This window comes from Gigantopelta aegis, chromosome 4 (genome assembly GCF_016097555.1).
Source record: "Gigantopelta aegis isolate Gae_Host chromosome 4, Gae_host_genome, whole genome shotgun sequence".
Taxonomy (NCBI): Eukaryota; Metazoa; Mollusca; class Gastropoda; order Neomphalida; family Peltospiridae; genus Gigantopelta; species Gigantopelta aegis.
Genome location: NC_054702.1, coordinates 25375591 through 25398104, shown reverse-complemented (window position 1 = coordinate 25398104; position 22514 = coordinate 25375591). Strand labels below are relative to the sequence as shown.

General features: G+C 35.7%; 1 protein-coding gene and 1 long non-coding RNA gene across 3 annotated transcripts; both read left to right on the top strand.

The window, feature by feature from the left end:
- The first annotated feature begins 48 nt into the window (after positions 1 to 48).
- LOC121370272 (coiled-coil domain-containing protein 28A-like) lies at positions 49 to 13212 on the top strand. Of its 2 annotated transcripts, none has more exons than XM_041495404.1 (7): positions 49 to 189; positions 2850 to 2991; positions 4648 to 4791; positions 8411 to 8510; positions 10084 to 10144; positions 10853 to 10875; positions 12659 to 13212. In XM_041495404.1, the coding sequence occupies exons 2-7, from the start codon at positions 2892 to 2894 to the stop codon at positions 12708 to 12710; spliced, it is 480 nt and encodes a 159-aa protein (XP_041351338.1). In that variant the 5' UTR covers positions 49 to 189; positions 2850 to 2891; the 3' UTR covers positions 12711 to 13212. The 2 variants fall into 2 exon arrangements, with proteins under 2 accessions (XP_041351338.1, XP_041351339.1); XM_041495405.1 differs by having other exon boundaries at positions 49 to 199.
- A 3643-nt stretch (positions 13213 to 16855) lies between these two features.
- On the top strand, positions 16856 to 21380 carry LOC121370274. Its single transcript, XR_005957659.1, has 2 exons — positions 16856 to 19897; positions 19936 to 21380. It is a non-coding gene; the product is annotated as an uncharacterized LOC121370274 (long non-coding RNA).
- Positions 21381 to 22514: the final 1134 nt, after the last annotated feature.

Here is a 22514-nt window from a genome sequence, read left to right as displayed (position 1 = left end):
AAGCGTAGCAATAACATCGAACGCTTTCGCCTTCAACCAACCGGGGAACAGTCTACAGTAGTGTTTTGTTCGTTAGCCTACATTTTCAAGTTATTTAACTAATAACTTATCTGATATTAAATTTGTAAAGCATTTCTTTTTTAAAATCGAAAGACTGTATTGGCTTATTATATGTGAGATTACCAAGTGGTATGTACAGGTACCAGCATCTTGTGTTATAAACAATTATTGTTATTGTAGGATACTGTAATACATTTTCGAACATCACATGTTTTCGAACAGCAATTTCATACACGATTTGTCAGATGCATTGATTAAAAAAAAGAACATCAACAATCATGTAATTTGACAGCACATAATTATTCAAGATCTAACCCAAAATGTTCAACGTAAATGTAGAAAAAAGGGTAACCACTTGTCATAGGTCCAGCAGGTGGGATGTGGTGAACTCGTATGGAAACTAACTCGTATGAACGGAAAACTCGTATGGAAAACAAACTCATATGGAAAAAATAACGGTGAACTCGTATGGGGATATACTTTGATATTTCTCTTAAATGTGTATTTTGACACTTGTTTTGTATACATGCTTCTTATTTATGTCCCCATCAGTCAACTATTTGCGTGTCAACCGCAGTTTGTGCGTCAACGGCAGTCACCTATAATTAAAACACGCATGTCATTAGACTTATTTCCTGCAACAGAAACTGTAAACAATGCATGTATGTTTTGTGTTTCTCACTAGCCCAAACTTAAAAACCACTGGCCATGGACATTGGGGTAGCGGATTTGTCGAACTCTGCATAAAAACAACACACAAGTTGCTATACAGTATTGGATATATCTGATAATCAGTTTGTAATTTCCATACAAGTTCAATGCATTTTCCCCCATACGAGTTTGTCTTCCATACGAGTTCACTTGTGGATTTCCATACGAGTTCACTACATTTTCCCCCATACGAGTAAGTTTTTCATACAAGTTCACCGCAAGCCCAGCAGGTCAACTTCTGATAAAGTATTGCCTGATCATGCCTTTACGGAGATGAGGAACAAACTCACAAAGTTAAAATAGGCTTAAAGAAAAGGTTAAGCAAGGCATTTGGCCTGGTAGGCATATTCAATGATATTTAATGTACATTATTGCTTAATATCAACAACTACATTGGTAATACAATGGTATATTTACTTAATACAACAACAAAAATGTGCTGGCTATTGTATATAATGGGTGCGGCCATTTTTCTTCCATATGCTGCAAATATGCCCCCTGGTGAGCATGTAGTCATGTGGAGAAAAACACGTCACATCAGTAATGAGTGAATGCTGAAGCCTTGTTACTGTTACTTGTTACTGCAGATCACTGTCATTTGAAAACATGACTTAACGTTCTCATAACATTGTGTGACACTACATGGGGAAAACATCACTACTATAGTCGGTATTGTCAGTCATCTTGGAAAACGTTTCATGGATAATCCAATTAAATTGTAATCAACAGGTATGAAATACTATTTCACCTTTAAATAAGTTTATTCAGTATACTTTATTAAAGAAAGTGACATTTTAAAAATTACCATATGTTTTTCAAACAAATATATATATATATTCATAATTATCAACTCACCCCACAAAAGTTACCAACTCAACCCAATTCTTGGTCAACTTGCCCCAATGATGGATCAGCATGCTCTAGTCCATTTTTAAAAACAGTGTTCCACAAGTGTTTGAGAAGGAAGGAAATGTTTTATTTAACGACACACTCAACACATAGTATTTACGGTTATATGGCATCAGACATATGGTTAAGGACCACACAGATACAGAGAGGAAACCTGCTGTCGCCACTTCATGAGCTACTCTTTTCGATTAGCAGCAAGGGATCTTTTATATGCACCATCCCACAGACAGGATAGTACATACCACGACCTTTGTTACACCAGTTGTGGAGCACTGGCTGGAACGAAAAATAGCCCAATGAGGCCATGTTTGAGAAAGGCATTAGCTCTCGCAGAATCTTTGGTTAGAGCCCTATGTAATATAGTAATACAGTTGATAATTTTCACTAGCTCAGACCAGAAATTCACTAGCTGGGACCGACGGCTAGTGGATTTGTTGAACCCTATATATAAAGTACATTTTACTGTTCAAATGCACCTGTGGAAATGGTAATATGGGGTCACCTATAAAGGACATACTCATAAAATCTGGGATTTTTTCTTGTGCCCCTTCCTCATGTACACCTTTTATATATTTAACACTAAAGGACACTGTGCTAAAATATAGTTTACATGTGGCACTTTGTTAATGTAGAATGTTTATGATTGTAAAACCAAAATAAAAAGATGCTTCAACTGGCTTTCTATTGTTGATTTCAAAATAGACTAACTTGGAGGTCCTTCTCAGTGATGTCATGTATCATGGCTGCCATCTTTATGAGAGGGTCTGTATATAATAAAAGAACTGCTACCACAACCCCATCCCCCACCTGTTACCGACTCCAGTCAGGCTGCTGCTGCTCTCTTGCACCTGCCAGTGCAGTCAGTCCCTTCTCCCACCCACCCCAAACCCATTCCTGTCCTGGACGGAGGCGCCGACCGAGGCTGGCACCTTTGCCCATATCAGGCATGCGCTAAAACAGCTTGCTCTGAATGTGCATGCATGTTAAGCCCTATGACCTGACCTCAGATGTGATCAGAAGTTTGTTTTGTTTAACGACACCACTGGAGCACATTAATTGATTAATCATTGGCTATTGTATGTCAAACATTTGGTAATTCTATCTCAAATGTGATCAATTCTTGAAAACCCTAACAAGACTCCAGTTGATTTTTTTTCTATTTGAAACAGACTGCAGTATGTCCAGTGACTTAATTCACTAACAGCTGGAAGATGGCTAACCCTGAGGGCTTTCAGACCAAGGAGCGTCCTCGCAGTCTCAACAAACAGAGGATGCCACATCCACAACATGTGGTAGAAAAGACAGCCAAAGGTTTGTAATGTGACACTGGGTGTGTGTGTGCAAAAACATACAGTCTAAACAATAGAGAGCTTTTCACAACCATACCATTATTGTTACAGATACGGATACCCATAGCTAATCGTAATGGCCCAAATTTACAAATCTTTTAGACTGTTTATATCTTACATGCATGTAAGTACATACACTTACAATGTTTTACCTGCATTTAAGAAAACTAGAACATGAATGAATTATTTAACAACCACTGAAGATAAATGTATTAAATGCACTGGTGCCTTTGAAGTTGAAGGGTGTTGGGGTGGGACTTAGCCCAGTGGTAAAATGTTCACTTGTTGCATGGTTGGTCTAGGATCGATCCCCGTTGGTGTACCCATTGAGCTATTTCTCATTCCAGCCAGTGCACCACGACTCTGTTATATCAAAGGCCATGGTATATACTATCCTGTCTGTGGGATGGTGCATATAAAATATCCCTTGCTACTAATGAAAAAATGTGGCGGGTTTCCTTTAAGACTATATATCAAAATAACCAAATGTTTGACATCCAATAGCTGATGATTAATAAATCAATGTGCTCTAGTGGTGTCATTAAACAAAACAAACTTTTTGAAGGGTATATTTTTACAGGGCACGACCTTAGCGGTAGCCCAGGGTATTTTGACAAATTTTACAAAACTTGTTACATGTCCATGTACAAAATGCCACATTCCATTATTTTTGGTCTGCAACACATTGCAAGATGTTTTTAAAATGTGCTTACTGTACACCATGTATGCACTAGTCTAAGCCTGACATGTTGTTTTTGTATTTATATTGAATTAAAAAAAACAGGGCTCACTCTTGAAAGAATTTAGTTTTTGCCAATTTGCAGTTTTTCTTTTCATATCGCTACTTTAAACAAAATTTGATTAGCCCAGGAGCCCGCACACTGGAAACATTTTTGGTTTAGCCAATTTTTAGATGTTTGTAGAGTATTTCTTGGAAAATGATTAAAATGTGGTTACTTAAAGGAATATTTTACTACGGTAACCCAGGCCTGCAGATTTCACGAAACGTTTGTTTCCGATACCGTGTTGCTAAAATCACCGAACCGAACATTTGTTTGCCATGATTATTATATGGTGTACAACTATTCAGTGGAACTTAAAAACAGTTTTAGGTGGGTTACCATGATCACAAAGCATGGACCGAAAAAGTGTTTCCCCATGAAGTTTGAAATCCCATGGCCTGTTAACCAAATACTAAATGTTGCAGCCATGTTGTATAACAAATTAGCTATTGGCTAATTTGGTAATGGACATGTTGAGCCATATTAGCCTAATACTAAATATAGCCACTTTGTATAAAAATTAAGTTGGCTAATTTCTTTATGGATAGGGTGAGCCCTAAGAAATATTCATGATATACCTGTACATATATTCAATGTATATACCATGGATGGATATTATAATACTGATTAGCAGTATTTGTGGGACGCAAACATTTGCATAGTATTAGTAATATTACACTATGCTTTTTCTATAACTTGATACCAAATTCATTCTCTGGTGCTTGCATAAGAAAAGATTTTTAAAATTGCTTATTATTGACACATACAGATAACAAGCGTCACCGACAAAAAGAAAAGAGAGAAAAGAATACTAATCTGATTATTTGTTATTTCAGGTAAATCCACCACTATTGGTGATGACGCCAATCGCCCGTGTAAAGAACATTCGTTCCTCACAGATGTAGCCGATGTCCGCTCGATGGAGCAGGGACTTCTGGGATTGCTTGAAGACTTTCATTCGGGAAAACTAAGAGCGTTTGGTTTGTTCCCATTGTTATTTGTCCAACGTGTACTTTATTAGTCCCATGTTCAGGCCTCTGAGAATTGAAAATCTGCATGACCCATTTATCGGTTGCGCAGAAATAACTCCAGGTAACCCATTTCATTTTTGTGTAACCCGTTGTATCCAAGTAAATGGTGCTCCAAATTTTGCATTCAAAATAATTGACTTGTAGATCCTTTTTCAGGCCTCTGAGAATTGAAAATCTGTGTGACCCATTTATCGGTTAAGCAGAAATAAATCCAGGTAAACGTTGCTCTAAATTTTGTGCGAACAAAAAGTAGATATGAATCATGATTGCAAACTTCACTCAATGAGATATAAATCATATTTGACAAAAAACATGATATATCCTCTATATATTACTCCAGCTACTACCAAAATATAATATCTTTCATTCAGACAATCACACCACTAAGTTCATTATAATAAAATTATATGGTTTATGTTTTATTTCTAACCTGTTAAAAACTTCCAACTCCGACTTCACCCGTAGCTAACTATTGTCTGACTGTCAAACTCTGTTAGGTCAGTGAAAGGAAAAACGCATGCATGCATATGCATTCAGTGATACGGTCAGAAAAGGTTATTGAAAGAATAGGACAAACGGTGAACATGTCACGGTTTTGCATATTACACTGTTTGAGAAAACTTCAACTTTAATCTCAGTTCCTAGTACATGTACCTGCACTGAAATACAATTGATATGTTAAATACAAGAACAGCCTGTATTTTATGTAATCTGAAAACAAATGATTAATTACTTTATAACATATTTGGTCATTTAGCTACCAGTTAGCCTTTAGCACAAACAAACTGAAGTAAAATATTAGTTACATAAAATAAATTATTTACATTTAAAACTTATCACTGTTTTAAAACCCACGTGTGCTACAATCAGAGGAAAATCCTTGAAAATCATGTCATGGAAAATGCCTTAAAAGGTCATGGAAAGTAATCGAATTTGATTGATGACAAAGAGTATGAACCTTGTAACAGAGTTTGAATTTTTCTTTTTTACTGAACTTAAGAATGCCATCTTTAAGAAGCTGCCAGGTTTTCTCTCGGAGGGTTAAAAAAGTATGGCACCATACCCACATTTTTTGGAAGATTTTTGTTTTTAAAGTTAACCTATTTTGACCAAATTAATTACTCTTATTATTACTGTATGATTTTCTTAACCCTAACCTTAAACTTAACCCATTTTCTTTCTGGGAGAGGCTCCCTGTTGACTCCCATAGCTAGTGATATTCAATGTTGGGCTAGTAAATAACTACTATCGCCATGCACGATGGCTAATGAAAAAAGAAGTTGTCAAATGCTGCATTTAAAGTGCTGTGCCAGATGTATGATGTATTGAGCTATATCAATCAAGATATTATTTAATATGATTAGAAAATTAAAAAAACAAATGTAAAAAAAAATTATATACCGGTATATTTTCCATTTAAAAATATTCCCCTGAAAAACAGAACCAGCTGAATTCGTTTCGGGAATTTCCGTAAGATTTGATCTGTGACGTCACGAAGGGAACTCCTTTCGATAGTCAGCGCCATTGTTCATTGCTTCTTTTGTGTTTATTATGGTTAAACGGCATGTTGTTGGCAGCTGTAGCAATACAAAAGCCGATAAATTTAGTCTTCACGCATTTCCTAGTAATGTTGCTGTGAGAAAGCTGTGTTTGAATTTGATTAAAACAATGTGAAAATGCCGGAGACCGTTGCGATAGCAGACATTTTAGTTTCGATTCGTCCGAACTGGCTTGTCGGCTTTAGCGAGATATGGGAATACCATGTGTTATGGCTTTAAAAAAGATGCTGTACCAACAATTTTTCTGCGACACAAAACAAATGACAACAAGCCGACGCCATCCACACCGAAACGACCTTGGGGTGCATATCGTCAATGTCCCAAATTGCGTTATGCTTTCAACTCTGATCAGTTTGTTTTCTCATGCACGGTTCGTGCAATCATCGAGATCTGATTTGTTGTCGTTTGCATCTTGTTCATTTGTGAGATTTTTCTTTACAGTTCGAGAACATTAAAACAATAAACTACAGACAAGTAAGTATCTATAGCCTAGTCCGTCCCATCCTACAAAAATGTAGGGTTTTTTTGTAAAAAAAAAAGAAGAAAAAAAAAAGAAGCTAATTTTGTATGCATCTTAGAAAACAATCGGCTCAGAAATAAATGACTTGTAAATTCCATAGTATGAAAAAAGGCGTTCCCTGTAAAACAGACTATAAATACATTAAATTAATTTTACTATACCTCCACAGAGAAAACCTTTTTTCATACTATGGAATGTGCTATAAGTTATTTATTTCTGAGCAGACTGTTTTCACAACTGCACAAAAAAAAATTGTATTGTTTTGTTATTTCCAAAACACTTTTACTTGTTTTTTTTACGTCAAACTAAACTGAAATTATTCACACAAAAATCATCTTCATAGATGGATGGGACGGACTAAAAGTTGTTTTTGTTTATTTTTTAAAATTAAAATAAGTTATTTATTTCTGAGCAGACTGTTTTCACTACTGCACACACAAAATAGTATTGTTTTGTTATTTCCAAAACACTTTTACTTTCTTTTTTTATGTCAAACTAAACTGAAATTATTCACAAAAAATGAACATCTTCATAGAGGGATGGGACGGACTAAAAGTTGTTTTTGTTTATTTCTTAAAATTACCGATATCGGGTCTACTTGACTCGTAGAATTCAAGAGTTATTTATCGTCTTGTCTACTACATCACAAGTATTAGAACATACAGTGTAGCAAAATAATTCGCACGAAAAGCTAAAGAACAAAACAAGAATAAAAGTTGTAAATTAGTGGTAAGCTGTCTCCATGACCATTTTCATCGTCATCTGTCAGGCCGGTGGTTTGTCGGAAGATGTTCCAGGTTCAAACTGATAAGGCATTATTTGTTGTGTTGCACAAATATTAGTCCAGTCGTCATTACTACACTTCATCATCGAAAGAAGAATCGCATGATCAAGCTTGGCAGTCGCTGTCGGTCCCACTTTCGCTTGCGCTGGAAGTCATTTCGTGGTAGGTTTCTGTGAAGCGCGTTCCCTTCGAGATGTCGCGGCTATTTACAGGCAAATATTTTTACCGAGAATTTTACTCGGTCATTTCCGGCAGTGTTCTACAGAAGTGATGTTTTAATACTTTTATGGGGCATTTTCGTAATTATTGACTTACATATCGGTGTAAAATATTATTGCAATGAATTAAGAAAGCATTTAATTGTGGAATTTGAAATTTTAGTGTATGGTCTGGCACAGCACTTTAAGTTTATTTAGTAAATATGAATATTCTCTTCCCAAATCTAAGAGTTTTTAAGCTCTATCTTCTTCTTTAGGTGACATATTCGATTATTACTATGAGTAAAATTGTATTTACTCAAAAGTAGGGCTAGTGAATTTTTAATCATGGCTAGTACATTTTTAAAATCACTGATCCCATGGCTAATGATTTTATAACCATTCTAAAAGACGTGGTCGAGTGTGGCTGCATTCAATTCCATAGCACCATACACAAAAATGTCTTTCTAACAGAAACACTGGCTGCATATTATTCGTGATATTTTAGGGGAGGAAGCCAACTTTGACAAGATGGATCAAATCCGAGAGCAGCAGGAGCGGCTAGCACGACTTCACTTTGAGCTGGACATTCAACAGGACATGCACAGGCTAGTGTTTAACTCATTGTCAACTAGAATCATACTTTTGTTCATGCATTGTTTGCATGCAAGTCTTGTTTCACAGATAACATATTTTTCTCTCATGTATCAGATTTAGGACATGATTTATGTACATGATTATAATATAGGTTATGCAAAATTTAACAGGTTACCTGATAAAAAAAAAATCTTTTTTTTTTGCATTTCCCATAACTTACAATACTGAGATATTCTCTAGAACTTGCATGTCGATGGACCCATTTTGGACAGAGTTTTGGCCCTTGAACTTAGAAGATATGAAAATTTGTTGGGTCCAGTAGGGGACATGTATTGCTTTAGCAGTACTCTCAGAATGCTTGTTAAACTGGAACTGAGATCATTAAAACATACAGGTACAAGTACATGTAGGAAAGCAACAGAACTGTTCATGGGCATCGCCAGACATGTTTAATTAGTGACAGATGCATGTCCCCTAGCTGCTGCCATGTTGGAGATGAATGGTTATGAGTGCCAGGGCTAGCTCTAGGTGAGCAAAACCATTTGCCAAATTATCTTTAAATACTGTAGAATACTTTATTTTCGCGTGGAATTTATTTTCGCGTTTTTCGCGTGTGAATAAAATTCGGGAAAATATATTCCACGCGAAAATAAAGGCCGACAAAAAATATAAAACAATATGTAGTCTCGTTCACCACATTAGTTTCCGATGTACGAGGCTAGTAGTAACAAAGCGGTGCTCCCTCCTGTCACGGAACAAACCACAAAACACAAAAGCTGTTTAAAACTTTAAATCAAGAACACGATGATAAGTACATACATGATAATACAACAATACTAACACTAAAAAGCTTGATGCTGTTTTCCTTCGCATGTGCTAGCGATCAGTTCATCGGACAGAGTCTACATGTGTTCAGCGACGGAAGTAAACATGCATTATCACAGTTTATTAAAAATGTGGAAGTGAAAAAATCCAGACTGGGCTATGTTCAGATGTTTCACAATTTTATTTTTATTTTTCGCAAAGGCCTGTAAGAAAAACTGCACGCGGTAAGCACCTTCTGTAAGCTTATTAACTTGTAAACAATAAAGTCTTGATTGGTTAAAGCAGGAAGACTATTGTTTTATGTGTATAGCACTCGTGTGTACATGTAGGATTAGTTCTACAGATTAGCATAACAACCGGCAAAACTAAGTTCCGTTTTTAAAACAAAATTATTGACATCTGTACTTCGGGTTTTTTTATTGATGGGGGTTGGGGGATTCGCGAAAATAAATGTTCGCGAATTGACCCATTTTCATTAAATCGCGAAAATTTTATCCTGCGAAAATAAAGTATTCTACAGTATGCAAAATCTACAGTTATTTTTCAGCAAAATACCAATTATTACATGAAATGTTTTTGCAAAATCAAAATAAAATTCGCCAATTGTTCCTGAAACTCGCAGTTGGCGAATTTGGCGAGTGGCAGAGCTGGCCCTGAGTGCATTTTTTATTTTGGAATTAACAAAACCGTGTGGCCATATATTGTAATGATCAAGTAGATATAGTTTTGTAATGTAGCAATGATTTTTTTTTTTTTCAGAATAAACTCTGATGCTGCAAGAACAGTTGCTAATGAAAATTTGGTTAAATTGATCAACCAGGTATGGCATTATTTTTTCATGAATAATTAATCATTATTCTCTTAGTATAGTCCTATACACAGATCTGTCTGAAGTTTCCCTACAGCAGATCTTTCATTGTCTCATCCATTCAAAATACATTGTACTAAATATATTGCAATAACAAACCAGTCATTTTCCATCAAACTCCATTGCACCATTTGATGTTCTATTCAACCTCAAGATTTGATAATAGCTGTTTGATTGGCTGGTGGGATGTTTTGGCCAGTCCATAGGATTATTGGGGGGCGGGGCAGTGCCATAGATTCAATGGTCAGGTTAAGTAGTAATAAAAAAACAAAGAAAAAAGATCCAAATTTTCAACATTATCACTTCAGTTCCACCGTACTCCAATATTTCCACTGTCATATGTTTTTTTTAGGACTGTCATATGCTTATTTGCTTTATCTCTGTTAGTTACCAATGTGAACATTACGTAAACTGGTCACTGATACACCACTCCAATTCAAAAGTAACATTAACAGCTCTGAAACATTAAAAAAACATTCATCAAATTTTAATATATATGTATTTTTTTATCCCTATTAATTTCACTGGTTAGCTAATAAAAGCATTGATTGGCTAGAAAATTTAGGTGTAGAGCACCATTCACCAAGATCTGTTACCATTAGATAAAAATACTGTTATTTTTGTTAGTTTTTTTTGTGAATTTTCTTTTATCTTTTTCAGCTAAATGGACTGGGAGCTTCAATGTATCCTTATAGTTTATATTAATTTTTGTATTTTAACATATGGTAATTAAATTTTCTTTTCATCTGAACACTTTACAACAATCTGATTGGTTGAATGTTGTCTTTATATCTCAAATCATTAAAAAAAAGCATGACCCCCAGTCCCACTACCTTTCTACAGTTAGCTAGATTATTTAGGTAAAAATATTTAGATAACAAACAAATTGACAAAATTAAATGATGGACCAAATTGGTTTTGATAATTCATGATGGAAACTTTCCAGGCCATGTTCTACAGCTGTCGACGAAAATGAGATGTTTCTTCAGCTATATACATTTTAGACTTGTTCCCGTAAGCTTTCTAGAAAGTCATAAAATATAAATTGAATAACACAAATGGGACAGTTATTCACCTGAGAAATATAGGCGTATGGGCTCCCATTTTTGTAAGGGGTGGAGGGGCAGACTGGTTTTTGCCCATATTAAATGAAAATGCCCGAATCTGGATAACATTTATTCATATTAGCATTACTACCAAACAGCTATATAGGATTGCAAACGAATCTCTACACACTTTAACATGGATTACAACTAATTTTGAGGGTAGAATGATTGAAATACTTCGTAAATAGGTCTCAGGTTAGCACATTTTGCCCAAATTTGATGTTTTGCTCCAGAACTAGGGGGGCAGTTGCCCCCAACTTGTACGCTTATGGTGGGAAAGCACAGAGCTAGCCTTAGTTTTATGATCACGAGATTTGACTAATTATGGATAAACCAGTGCTGTGCCATGCAAGTTTCATTGAAGTTTATCTAACAATATTACAAACACACGGCTAGCTCTGGATCAGCAGAAAATTGGCCAAATTATATTTTACACTTCTAAATTTTAGATACCCAGTAACAAACTATTAATTAATACCTGAAATTCCTTTGCCAAATTAAAATAAAATTTGCCAGTTGTTTTCAAAATTCGCAATTGGCGAATTTGACGAGTGCCAGAGCTAGCCCTGAAACATATTTAAAAGTAAACGAACGAATAAATTAATAAATTAATAAATGTTTAATGACACCCCAGCACAAAAATACACATCAGCTATTGGGTGTTAGAAAAGGTAAGATTAAATAAACAGTTCAGACATACATATTTGTTAAATAATGCACACACACACACCCCAGAATAAATTAATAAATGTTTAATGACACCCCAGCACAAAAATACACATCAGCTATTGGGTGTTAGAAAAGGTAAGATTAAATAAACAGTTCAGACATACATATTTGTTAAATAATGCACACACACACACACACACCCCAGAAACAACAACAAGAAGACAACAATGAGCACACTTTATTGTATTGTTTACCGGCCTTGATGGTGTTGTGGTTACGTCATCGGGCATACGGCTGGTAGGTACAGGGTTCGCAGCCCGGTACCGGCTCCCACCCAAAGCGAGTTTTAATGACTCAATGGGTAGGTGTAAGACCACTACACCCTCTTCTCTCTCACTAACCACTAACAACTAGCCCACTGTCCTGGACAGACAACCCAGCAATTGCCCACGGCCATCAGCAACGCCGTGCAGTTTGTAATTCTCCTTGGCACTTTTTGGTCTTGGACTATATTTAGGTGTTTTTTTAATGGCATGCTTTCTTTGCCGTGGACATTTTCTTAATTGCAGGGGTTGACAGATAGCTGAGGTGTGTGCTCAGGACAGCATGCTTGAACCTTAATTAAATATAAGCATGAAAATAAGTTGAAATGTATTCTTTAAATGTGAATTGCACCTTAACTTTGATACAGACAAGCTCTGCAGACAGATGGGACTAAGAAAGAAGATAAATCTCACCGATAAAGCTACAGTAGCAGTGTGTATAGTGGACACCTGTTTTAGAAGGACATCATAATTTAATTCTATACAGCAGCACCATTCATGATCATATCTTTGGATGAGGCAGAGTCCATGGGGCATTTTGACAAGGTTATCACAGTATGCTATCATGGATCATCATCAAACGCTTCATCGTTTGGAGAAAAACCACTCCCTGGGATCATACAAACCTGGGGCCTAATTCACAAAGGTCTCTTAGGCTCTGCTAGACAACAAAGCATCCTCTTTGTAAGTCTTTTAGCATTGCACTGCGAGATCGCAAAGTTGCAAGAGTTTAGTGAATTAGGCCCCTGACCATTGTTGTTTGTTACTAATTATTCAGGCCTTATCTAGCTGATGAAATGGCCCTTTTTTTCGTCAAAAAAAAGAAAGAAAAAAGTTTGTTTTGTTTAACGACACCACTAGAGCACATTGATATATTAATCATTGGCTATTGGATGTCAAACATTTGGTAATTTTGACATGTAAGAGAGAAAACACACTACATTTTTTCATTAGTAGCAAGGCATCTTTTATGTGCACCATCCCACAGACAGAATAGCACGGCCTTTGATATACCAGTCGTGGTGCACTGGCTGGAACGAGAAATAGCCCAATGGGCCCACCGACGGGGATCGATCCCAAACTGACTGTGCATCAAGTGAACATTTTACCACTGGGCTACGTCCTGGCTCCCTTTTTTTTCGTCCAAAATCTGCTCAACAGTAGTGAGAAGTCGGAAGTCGCCATAATATTTTAGATCTTATCAGATTTCAAAACCAAAATCACATAACAGATGTCAAGGCACCAACTTGTTTGATATCTTAGCTCACTGTACACCTTGTTGGTCCCTGGTTTTATGGAAGGAAATGTTTTATTTAATGACACACTCAACACATTTTATTTACGGTTATGTGGCGTCGGACATATGGTTACGGACCACACAGATAGAGAGGAAATCCGCTGTCGCCACTTGATGGGCTACTCTTTTATATTAGCAGTAAGAGATCTTTTATATGCACCATCCCACAGACAGGATTACACCAGTTGTGGAGCACTGGCTGGAACGAGAAATGGCCCAATGGGGCCACTGACAGGGATCGAACCTAAACTGACCGTGCATCAAGCAAGTGCTTTACCACTGGCCTATGTCCCACCCCCTCGTTTAATGTGGCACAAGATTGTACTTCAACTCATCAACACATCAACTCACACAGTTTGCAGTGACCAGTCAAGCATTTTTTGTTTCTTGGCCAGCTTCCTTTCAGTAATGCCAGAATTATTTCTTCCATCTTAATGTAACAACAACTTCAGTTACTTACTACAGTCAAACGTGTTTAAACCGGACCCTGAACAAACTGGAATCCTGTCAAAACCGGCCACGTTTCATCATCCCAAATGTTCTAAATTCTAAAACGCGACCCTCTAAATTGAATAAATACTAGGTTTCCGGCATGATCAGGTTTAGACAGGTTTCACTGTATCATGTTTTTAATGGAAATATTACTATTCAGTTGTTTTGCTTAACTTTTATTGCTGGAAGTAGTAGTATTTGATAGTATGGTTCAAACTGAATGTATAATACAGAACCTTTCTGAATGAACAAGGAACATTGTGTAATGTTAAGAAATATACTGATAAATGTTCCCTTCGCCTATTTTCATCAAACTTCATCCCTTTCTCCAGGGATGGGAGAAGTCACTTCTAATTGTTCACTTCTAGATTAGATCCTGTTAATCGTGGTCTACGGTATTCGAAATATGAAAATCCTGGAAAGTCATGAATTTGTAATTTTCCAGTTATAAAAAGTAATGGAATTTATAAGTTTCCAGTTATAAAGAGTCTAGGAATTTGTAATTTTTCAATTATAAGTCATGGAATTTGTAATTTTTCAGTTGTAAAAAGTCATGGAATTTGTAATTTTCCAGTTATGGAAAGTCATGGAATTTGTAATTTTCCAGTTATGGAAAGTCATGGAATTTGTAATTTTCCAAGTATGGAAAGTGATGGAATTTTGACTTGGGTCATGAAAAGTAAAATTTGTTGACAGTTAATTTTGTTTTCTATTTAAAACAACTTTAGAAAAGATTTGCATTCCAGGTCAACACATTGAAATATTATTAGATTATCATTATGTTGATGACTGCTAACAAAATCCCTGATAATCCTCAAAAAGATCCTAAAAATTACTTTTTAAATGTCATGAAAACTGTATGAATCGTGTTCGTTTGTGAAAATATACTGACAACCAAACAATGTTTGTGGGTGTACAAGACGGTGACTAAATGAAGTCCTGAACTGAAAAAGAATGTTTGTTTAATAACACATTTTAATCTATGGCTATAAATTGGTATATAGCATGACTAAATATGGCTATACCTTGCCTAGAATAATACTCCAACCCAAGTTAAAAATCTTAGATTTGCTCCTGGAACCATAGTCCTACATACTGTAACTAATATGCTTTAGGCCAATTTGAATTTTTCATCCAAATTATTTTAGAAATGGGGACAATTTGGTAATATTTTACTTTTTATTTTATATTTTCAGGACATTGAAAATACTGCATATCGAGCAAATAATTTTTTTTTGTTTTTAGCCAATAAAAAAATGAGGGTGGGTCCTTATTCTCAGAGCAGGTGGAAATAAAAATGTAGGATCCACTTTATAGTGGTTTAAACATATTTGCCGAAAAGCCACATGAAATTGTCAGTCATATCGGTGTGGTTGGTGGCAGTCATCAATTGTTATTCTCATATGGCAGGTTATTCACATCCAAACCCAGGGTACTGAAATCCATCACTCTGTGTGTGATTACTTATGTGTTGGTGGTGTTCTTTTATTATTATTTGTTGTGTATGTATTCATACATTGATTATAGGGGATATTTGAGAGAATAAGTATGGAATCTTGCCAAAAAAAAAAAGCAGCATCGAAATGGTCTAAAAAAATAAGTAACCATATGATATTCGCTACCTTTGTCCTACTAATGTTTGCTGCTTATGACCAACCTCAAGGAATGGTGTGTACCGTGTTGTGAGGATTTGTGATTGTTGAACGCTGTTCTACATATTTCAGTACCTTGTCACTTGGTCACTGAGAGCAGCAGGATTAGAGGGCTCTACAAACACTCCACGCAACAAAAAACAAACCACTCCTGAAACAAGACTAGCAAAGCACAAATCTTATGATGGTCAAATTGAAATTGGATTTCTTAAGTTATTTTTTGCAGAAAAAATAGTATTTTCATGTGAAAAAGTATTAATTATTTTATAAAAAGTAGTATTTCCAAGAAAAAAGTATCATGCTTTTAAAAAAGTGGTAAGTGGCAGCACTGAGAGATTGAGGTACAGTGTATTAAGTAAAATAAAATGAGGTTTTGTTTACATTTTGTAATAATAAAATTTCCGTTGCATTCATTACAATATAACGTCATCCCAGTGGTCCAGCCATAGCAATGGGAGTTTGTTAGTTTCTCGATGAATATAAAAATTACATCGTCAGGGAACGTCGTACCTGATTAGGGTCTCCACAAATCCAAAGTATTGAACTCTTAGTACTCGAAGGTCAAACTCGACCCGGACCCGAGTACCCGAAACTTGCACTAGATGATCATGAGTCTAAGGAACAAAGTAAAATAGTATTATGCATCTTAATACCAGCACTTAACATGGATGCCAAATCATTCCATTGTATTGCATTGCACACAGTCTTATAGTCATGTAATGGTAACTGGCTGCAAGCATATATGGCAAAATGACATAATAAAAAAATATTAAAAAAAGAAAGAAAAAGAGAATGCTCTTCCTTGCACGGTGCTTGAACCTTAATTGCGTATAGGCACGTTAATACGTTATCCTATCCCCTCCTATTCCTTTCACAGATAATCGAGTCCTGTGAACGGACTCACGTCTTGGTAGATTCTGCCCATGCCTGAGTACTCATGGAGACCCTATATCTGATGACATCATTTTATATTGGTAATTTTTCTTACTGAGTTATTGTTTTAACCAAAATATTTATTCAAAATAAAATATGAACTTTTAATGTTATTACCGGTATTAGTATGTTTCAAATTTAATTATAAGTATTGTCTATTATTTCTTTTACGTTTCATCTGGGTATAAAACAAAAAAAATCCGCAAACTTATGTAAGAACGGCTTCGCCGATTCACAGTTTGAGGATGATTTTTTTTGTTCATACCCCGATGAACGTAAAAGAAATAACAGACAATCCTTAAATATTTTAAACAGAATCTCATTATAGCTTGTCTATAATGAATGAAGTATTGCAGTTCTTTCATTTTAATATAGTTACAAACTTTCTTTTATTGGATTCTAATTGGATAGCATCCAAAAAAAATTCATGTTATCCTTTTAAAATGCAGATTATGGATATCAAAGGATGAATGGAAATAATCAATGTGTATTTCACATTCTATTATTTGTAATTATGAATATTGTCTTTTTTGTTGTTATGTGTATCAATCACACCTTTATCATGAAATCACTTCACTACACTAAGCAGGGCTGTACCATTTGTAGCTGTTATACACAGTACATCGATATAAATACATTTAAAAATTACAAACAGTTCTTATATATATATATATACATATGGAAATTAATTAAGCAACACCCGTATTTGCTCAGACTGAGCAACTTTAATGAACTGGTGCATGAAAGGTGTCAAAGATTTCCTTACCATATGAAATTTTCAGTGAACAGAAAGGGATGAGGAGAAACATAGCCAATAATACCATGACATAATGTGGTTTATTTGAAGATGGTACAAATTTGGAAAATGACTTCCATTTCATTCAAAAACATTACGAATTTCACTTTTGTTGCACAAACTTAACTGTCAGTACCATGCACACATCTGGTTCATGGAATTGAAGAATAATGTCTGGCAAGTCCAAATATTGACTTTCCATAGGTATCTCGTGTAACCTCCCTACACATGAACAACTGCTTCAAGACGCCTCCTCATTCCTTGAATCAATCTCTTGATTTGATTTTGAGGAATCCTGTTCCAATCCTCATGCAAAGCAGCAGTCAATTCATTGAGAGTCTGGACAGGTGGGCCTCTGTCAAACATGGCGGCCTAAAATGTCCCACAGATGCTCATTGGGATTGAGATCTGGACTCATGGCTGGCCATGGAATGGTCTCAACAGCATTCTATTGCAAGAACTGGGTGACAGCACGTGCTCTGTGAGGCCTGGCATTGTCATCCATGAAGATGGGTCTTGTGGCTAGTGGATGATTATCAAAATTGGGGATAACAGCTCTATTAAGGATCTCCTGTTGATACCGAGGCCCATTAAGGTTACCACGAATGGTGATACGGTCCATCTTGCAACCCAAGGAAATGCATCCCCATACTATGACTGACCCTCCACCAAAGGGAAACCATGGCTGTGCTCCTTTGTCTCCAGACACGTGTATGACCATCCACCACATGCAATAAGAAATGACTCTCATCTGAAAAGTGACCCTCCGCCATGATGCAATGTTCCAGCGAACATGTTGATTACACCAGGCAAGTCGTGCTGCTTTGTGAGCTGGAGACAGTTTTATACGCTTGACGGGTGTATTCTGCTGTTTTCAGCTGATTCCTGACGGTCCTGTAGGAAATGGCTCTCTCTGGTAACCACTGTTGTTTTAAAGATGTGCTTGAGTCCCATGAACGGCGCCTAACAAGTCTCAACAATGTTCTAACCTCTCTTATTGTTGTCTTACGGGGTCTGCCAGGTCTTGGACGATCTTTAACGTCATTGGTAGCCCTGTGTTTGTTCAACAGTCTTGAAATGATGGAAATATTGCGCCCAAGTTGACATCCAATTTGTCTGAGGGACATTCTTGCATTTGTCATGCCAATAATTTGCCACCTTGTAGCCTCTGAACATTTACAACGTGCCACGACAATTATGGTACTGGATATTCAATGCAACTTGACAGGAGAGAGTGTGACATGTAATCATTACAAACTTGATTTCAATACTGTTGAGGGTATGACATTTCACGTGCATTGTTCGTCGTTGCACGTGCATTGAATATCTCCACGAAAGTCATGCTATTCAGCAAGATGCCACATGTCAATAAATCATTCAGGAAAATCCTCTGTTTTCTTAATTCACAGAATTATAGGTCTATGAATTGGGCGTTGCTTAATTTATTTCCATATGTATATATATATATAAAAAAAAAATTCAAGTGGTATGTTAAAAACTTTCTAATTTGTAATGTATTAATTTAAAACAAAAATTGTTATCCAACTTACTGGCTCCTAATGTCAATTCCATCTTGTTACTATATCTGACACCAATTCCTGACATTTTTATGGAAAGTCATTCTGAATGTCTTGACAAGCCTTGTATTTTAAAACATGCAGCCGTTTGAAAAACAACCCACCTAGATAATCACTTTATAGGCTAGACAAGTTTTTTGTTTTTATTTTGAGGGGGGAAAATGGTGTATTATCTTCCATTGCACATTTTGGTATAAAACTTTAAATATTGTTTCCACTGAAATCAACTGAAAATTAAAATTTAATAAAAAAAATATTAAAATTTTCATCAGTTAAAAAAATGTTGGGTTTTTTTAGTAGGAGAATAAAAAAAAAACCCTGCACTTTATGTTCATATTTCTATAGGTGTGCATTACTTTCTCTAGCATGATTGTCAGCATGCTTAAAATTTATTTAAGTCTGTAATAATATGCATGGTTGATCCTTTGCCTTAAAACACAAGGCCTGCTTAAGATCCTGGCAGATTTATGCAAATGCTGGTTTTGATTGGTCAAATGATGGGTCACCTGGACATTGAATGTCATTGGGTTAGCTCATATCATCTAACAGAGTTGACAGTAAGATATGAAATGCGATTGATTTTATTCTGTATGTTATCACCTGTTGTATTGTACTGTCTTTCCTCCCTATGCATATCTCACCGGTATAAGAGTCCATGGTATTACTTGATCTCCAGTACATTATCCTTTTGCATTACAAATTGTATTCTTCAGCTGCATGTAATATAACATATACATGTATGTCCACTTATTATATAGTTTTATTGAATTCCAAATCAACTATACAATAGTCTTGCATGATTTAACCTCGATATCTATTTGTGGCAATTTATTACCATAGTTTCTGCAAACATTATGTAGGTGGAGTGTATAGTGTGAAAGTGATGATTATTATGTAGGTGGAGTGTATAGTGTGAAAGTGATGATTATTATGTAGGTGGAGTGTATAGTGTGAAAGTGATGATTATTATGTAGGTGGAGTGTATAGTGTGAAAGTGATGATTATTATGTAGGTGGAGTGTATAGTGTGAAAGTGATGATTATTATGTAGGTGGAGTGTATAGTGTGAAAGTGATGATTATTATGCTGATACAGTATTAGATATTTTAGTTGAAACCAAGATTGGCAACAGTAGCGCTTCTTGTAAGTATAAAGTACTGGTACCGACCACTGCAGGCAAAACCCAGTATTATAGAATGATAATTACATAATACATATGTATGAGCAGATTTGTTTACATTTCAGTGACAGTATTAAATGTTTAATATTTTAGTTTTTATGTTTTTAATAATCATAAACAGATACCATTGTACAATTACTAAATTGTTAAAAGAAATTTCCGCTTGGTACCATAAATGGTATTGTTAAAGCACTGGTATGTTTTTAGAATTAATATTTTATGGGTGTGATCATCCACAATCTGCTAATTTTGTGATATATTTTATTTCTAATGTATGATACAGTGGAACCTGCCTAAAATATTATTCTGTGGAAACCAGCAGACTTTCTTGTTCCAAAATGTATCACCATTTATTCTGTATTAAAACGTTGAAAAATCTGGAACCAGTATCCATTCCAGCACACCTATTGTTTGGGGTTTTCTCCATCCCAAACAATTCCAGATTGGTATATTTAAGCTCATGGTACTACATGTATTTAAAAAATGAATATAAAAAGATACCTTGCTGTTAATGGAAAAATGTAGCAGGTTTTCAGGTGTTCATATTTTTTCCAAATATTAAAAGTTTTTTTTAATTATACTATGTTTATACTGTTTTTGTGATTGAGCTCGTGAAAATATGTTTGAAATTTAGCACAATACATAATTTATTCTTAACCACAAATGTTGCAAATATGCAACAACCCCCAATTTATTTCCGGGGGGGGGGGGGGGGGGGGGTGTGTGTGTGTGTGTGTGTGTGTGTGTGTATATGAACCAAAATAACTTCAGAAATGGGTTCCAACTATAAATATTAATATTTACCCTAAAAAAAAAAAAAATCCTACGGACAGAATTAATTCTGCTTTGAAAGGGTTAAAAATGTGCCAAGATATTGTCAAAACATGTTTTCTTTTGAATATCCCTTCTGTATGTATGAAATTTTGTTCAACTCTTCTTGACAGATTTGAATTTAGCTTCTATCACTGTATAAGATAGTGAGCTGATTGGTTCTTAACATTATACATATTATGCAACTGGTGTATCTTTTGTAGCTGAAGAATACAATGCTTTGTTTAAATGTTATATTTATTGTTACGTTTTTTTACAGTTTTGCTTGAACATGTCCTTATTTATTTATTTTATGGTTATAATATATTTCAAAATAAAATGTTCCTTCTGCTACAGATTTTTTTTTTTTTTTTTTTTAAATGTCAACTGCCATTACTTGATTATGTTCATATCAAATGACCTTATTGCTCTTGAAAGAGAAGGAAGGAACGAAATGTTTTATTTAATGACGCACTCAACACATTTTATTTATGGTTACGGTATATGGAAAAAAAGAAAAATGTTTTGTTTAACGACGCACTCAACACATTTTATTTACGGTTATATGGCATCAGACATATGGTTAAGGACCACACAGATTTTGAGAGGAAACCCGCTGTCACCACTTCATGGGCTACTCTTTCTGATTAGCAGCAAGGGATCTTTTATTTACGCTTCCCACAGGCAGGATAGCACAAACCATGGCCTTTGTTGAACCAGTTGTCAAGCATTTGGAAATATATATATTTTTTAATTTGCTTTGAGCAGGGGTTTCAAACCCCTCCCTTTCCCTGCACATGATTATATTGGCCCATTTTAAACTATCCGGTATAGTTATTTGGAATGTGGTTTGTGGTTACTACAATATTTGGGCTACAGAATGAAAACAAACCTGCTGCCAACATATATCTAATTTTTGTTTTTGACCTTTCCCAGACCGGTTAGGTCAGATCATTAGGGCTCAACATGCACATTCAGAGCAAGCCATTGTGCATGCCTGTCACGGGCGCCGTTGTTGGCCCATGCTGGCTCCTCTTGTCTAGGACAGGAAAGGGTTTGGGGTGGGTGGGGAGGGACCGCCCGTGCTGGCCGGTGAAAGAAAGCACCAGTAGCCCAACCAGAGCCTGTAGCGGGTGGGTGTATTTGTGTGGTTACTGAATTTTGAATGTCCCAAAGGATTAAGTCAAAAATATAAAGATTGTGCAGTTTTCATGAGGTAATTTTGGCTCATAATTTGAAACGGTTCATCAAAAGATAAATGGAGCTATTGAGTAATTTTTATTTAGTTTGCCGAATAGTAGCTCATACTGGAAATATACAGGTAGTACTAAACCAAATAACTTCCGGCTGGGTCAAAGTTCGAGGTGCACCAAACTTTTGATAGAGAAGTGAACACCACAAGTCCTGTGATTGGTTATAAATGTGAGTGTGTTGGTTGTAAAAAATGTTTCATCTGGGTAAAACAAATATGCTATTTTATTTCATCTA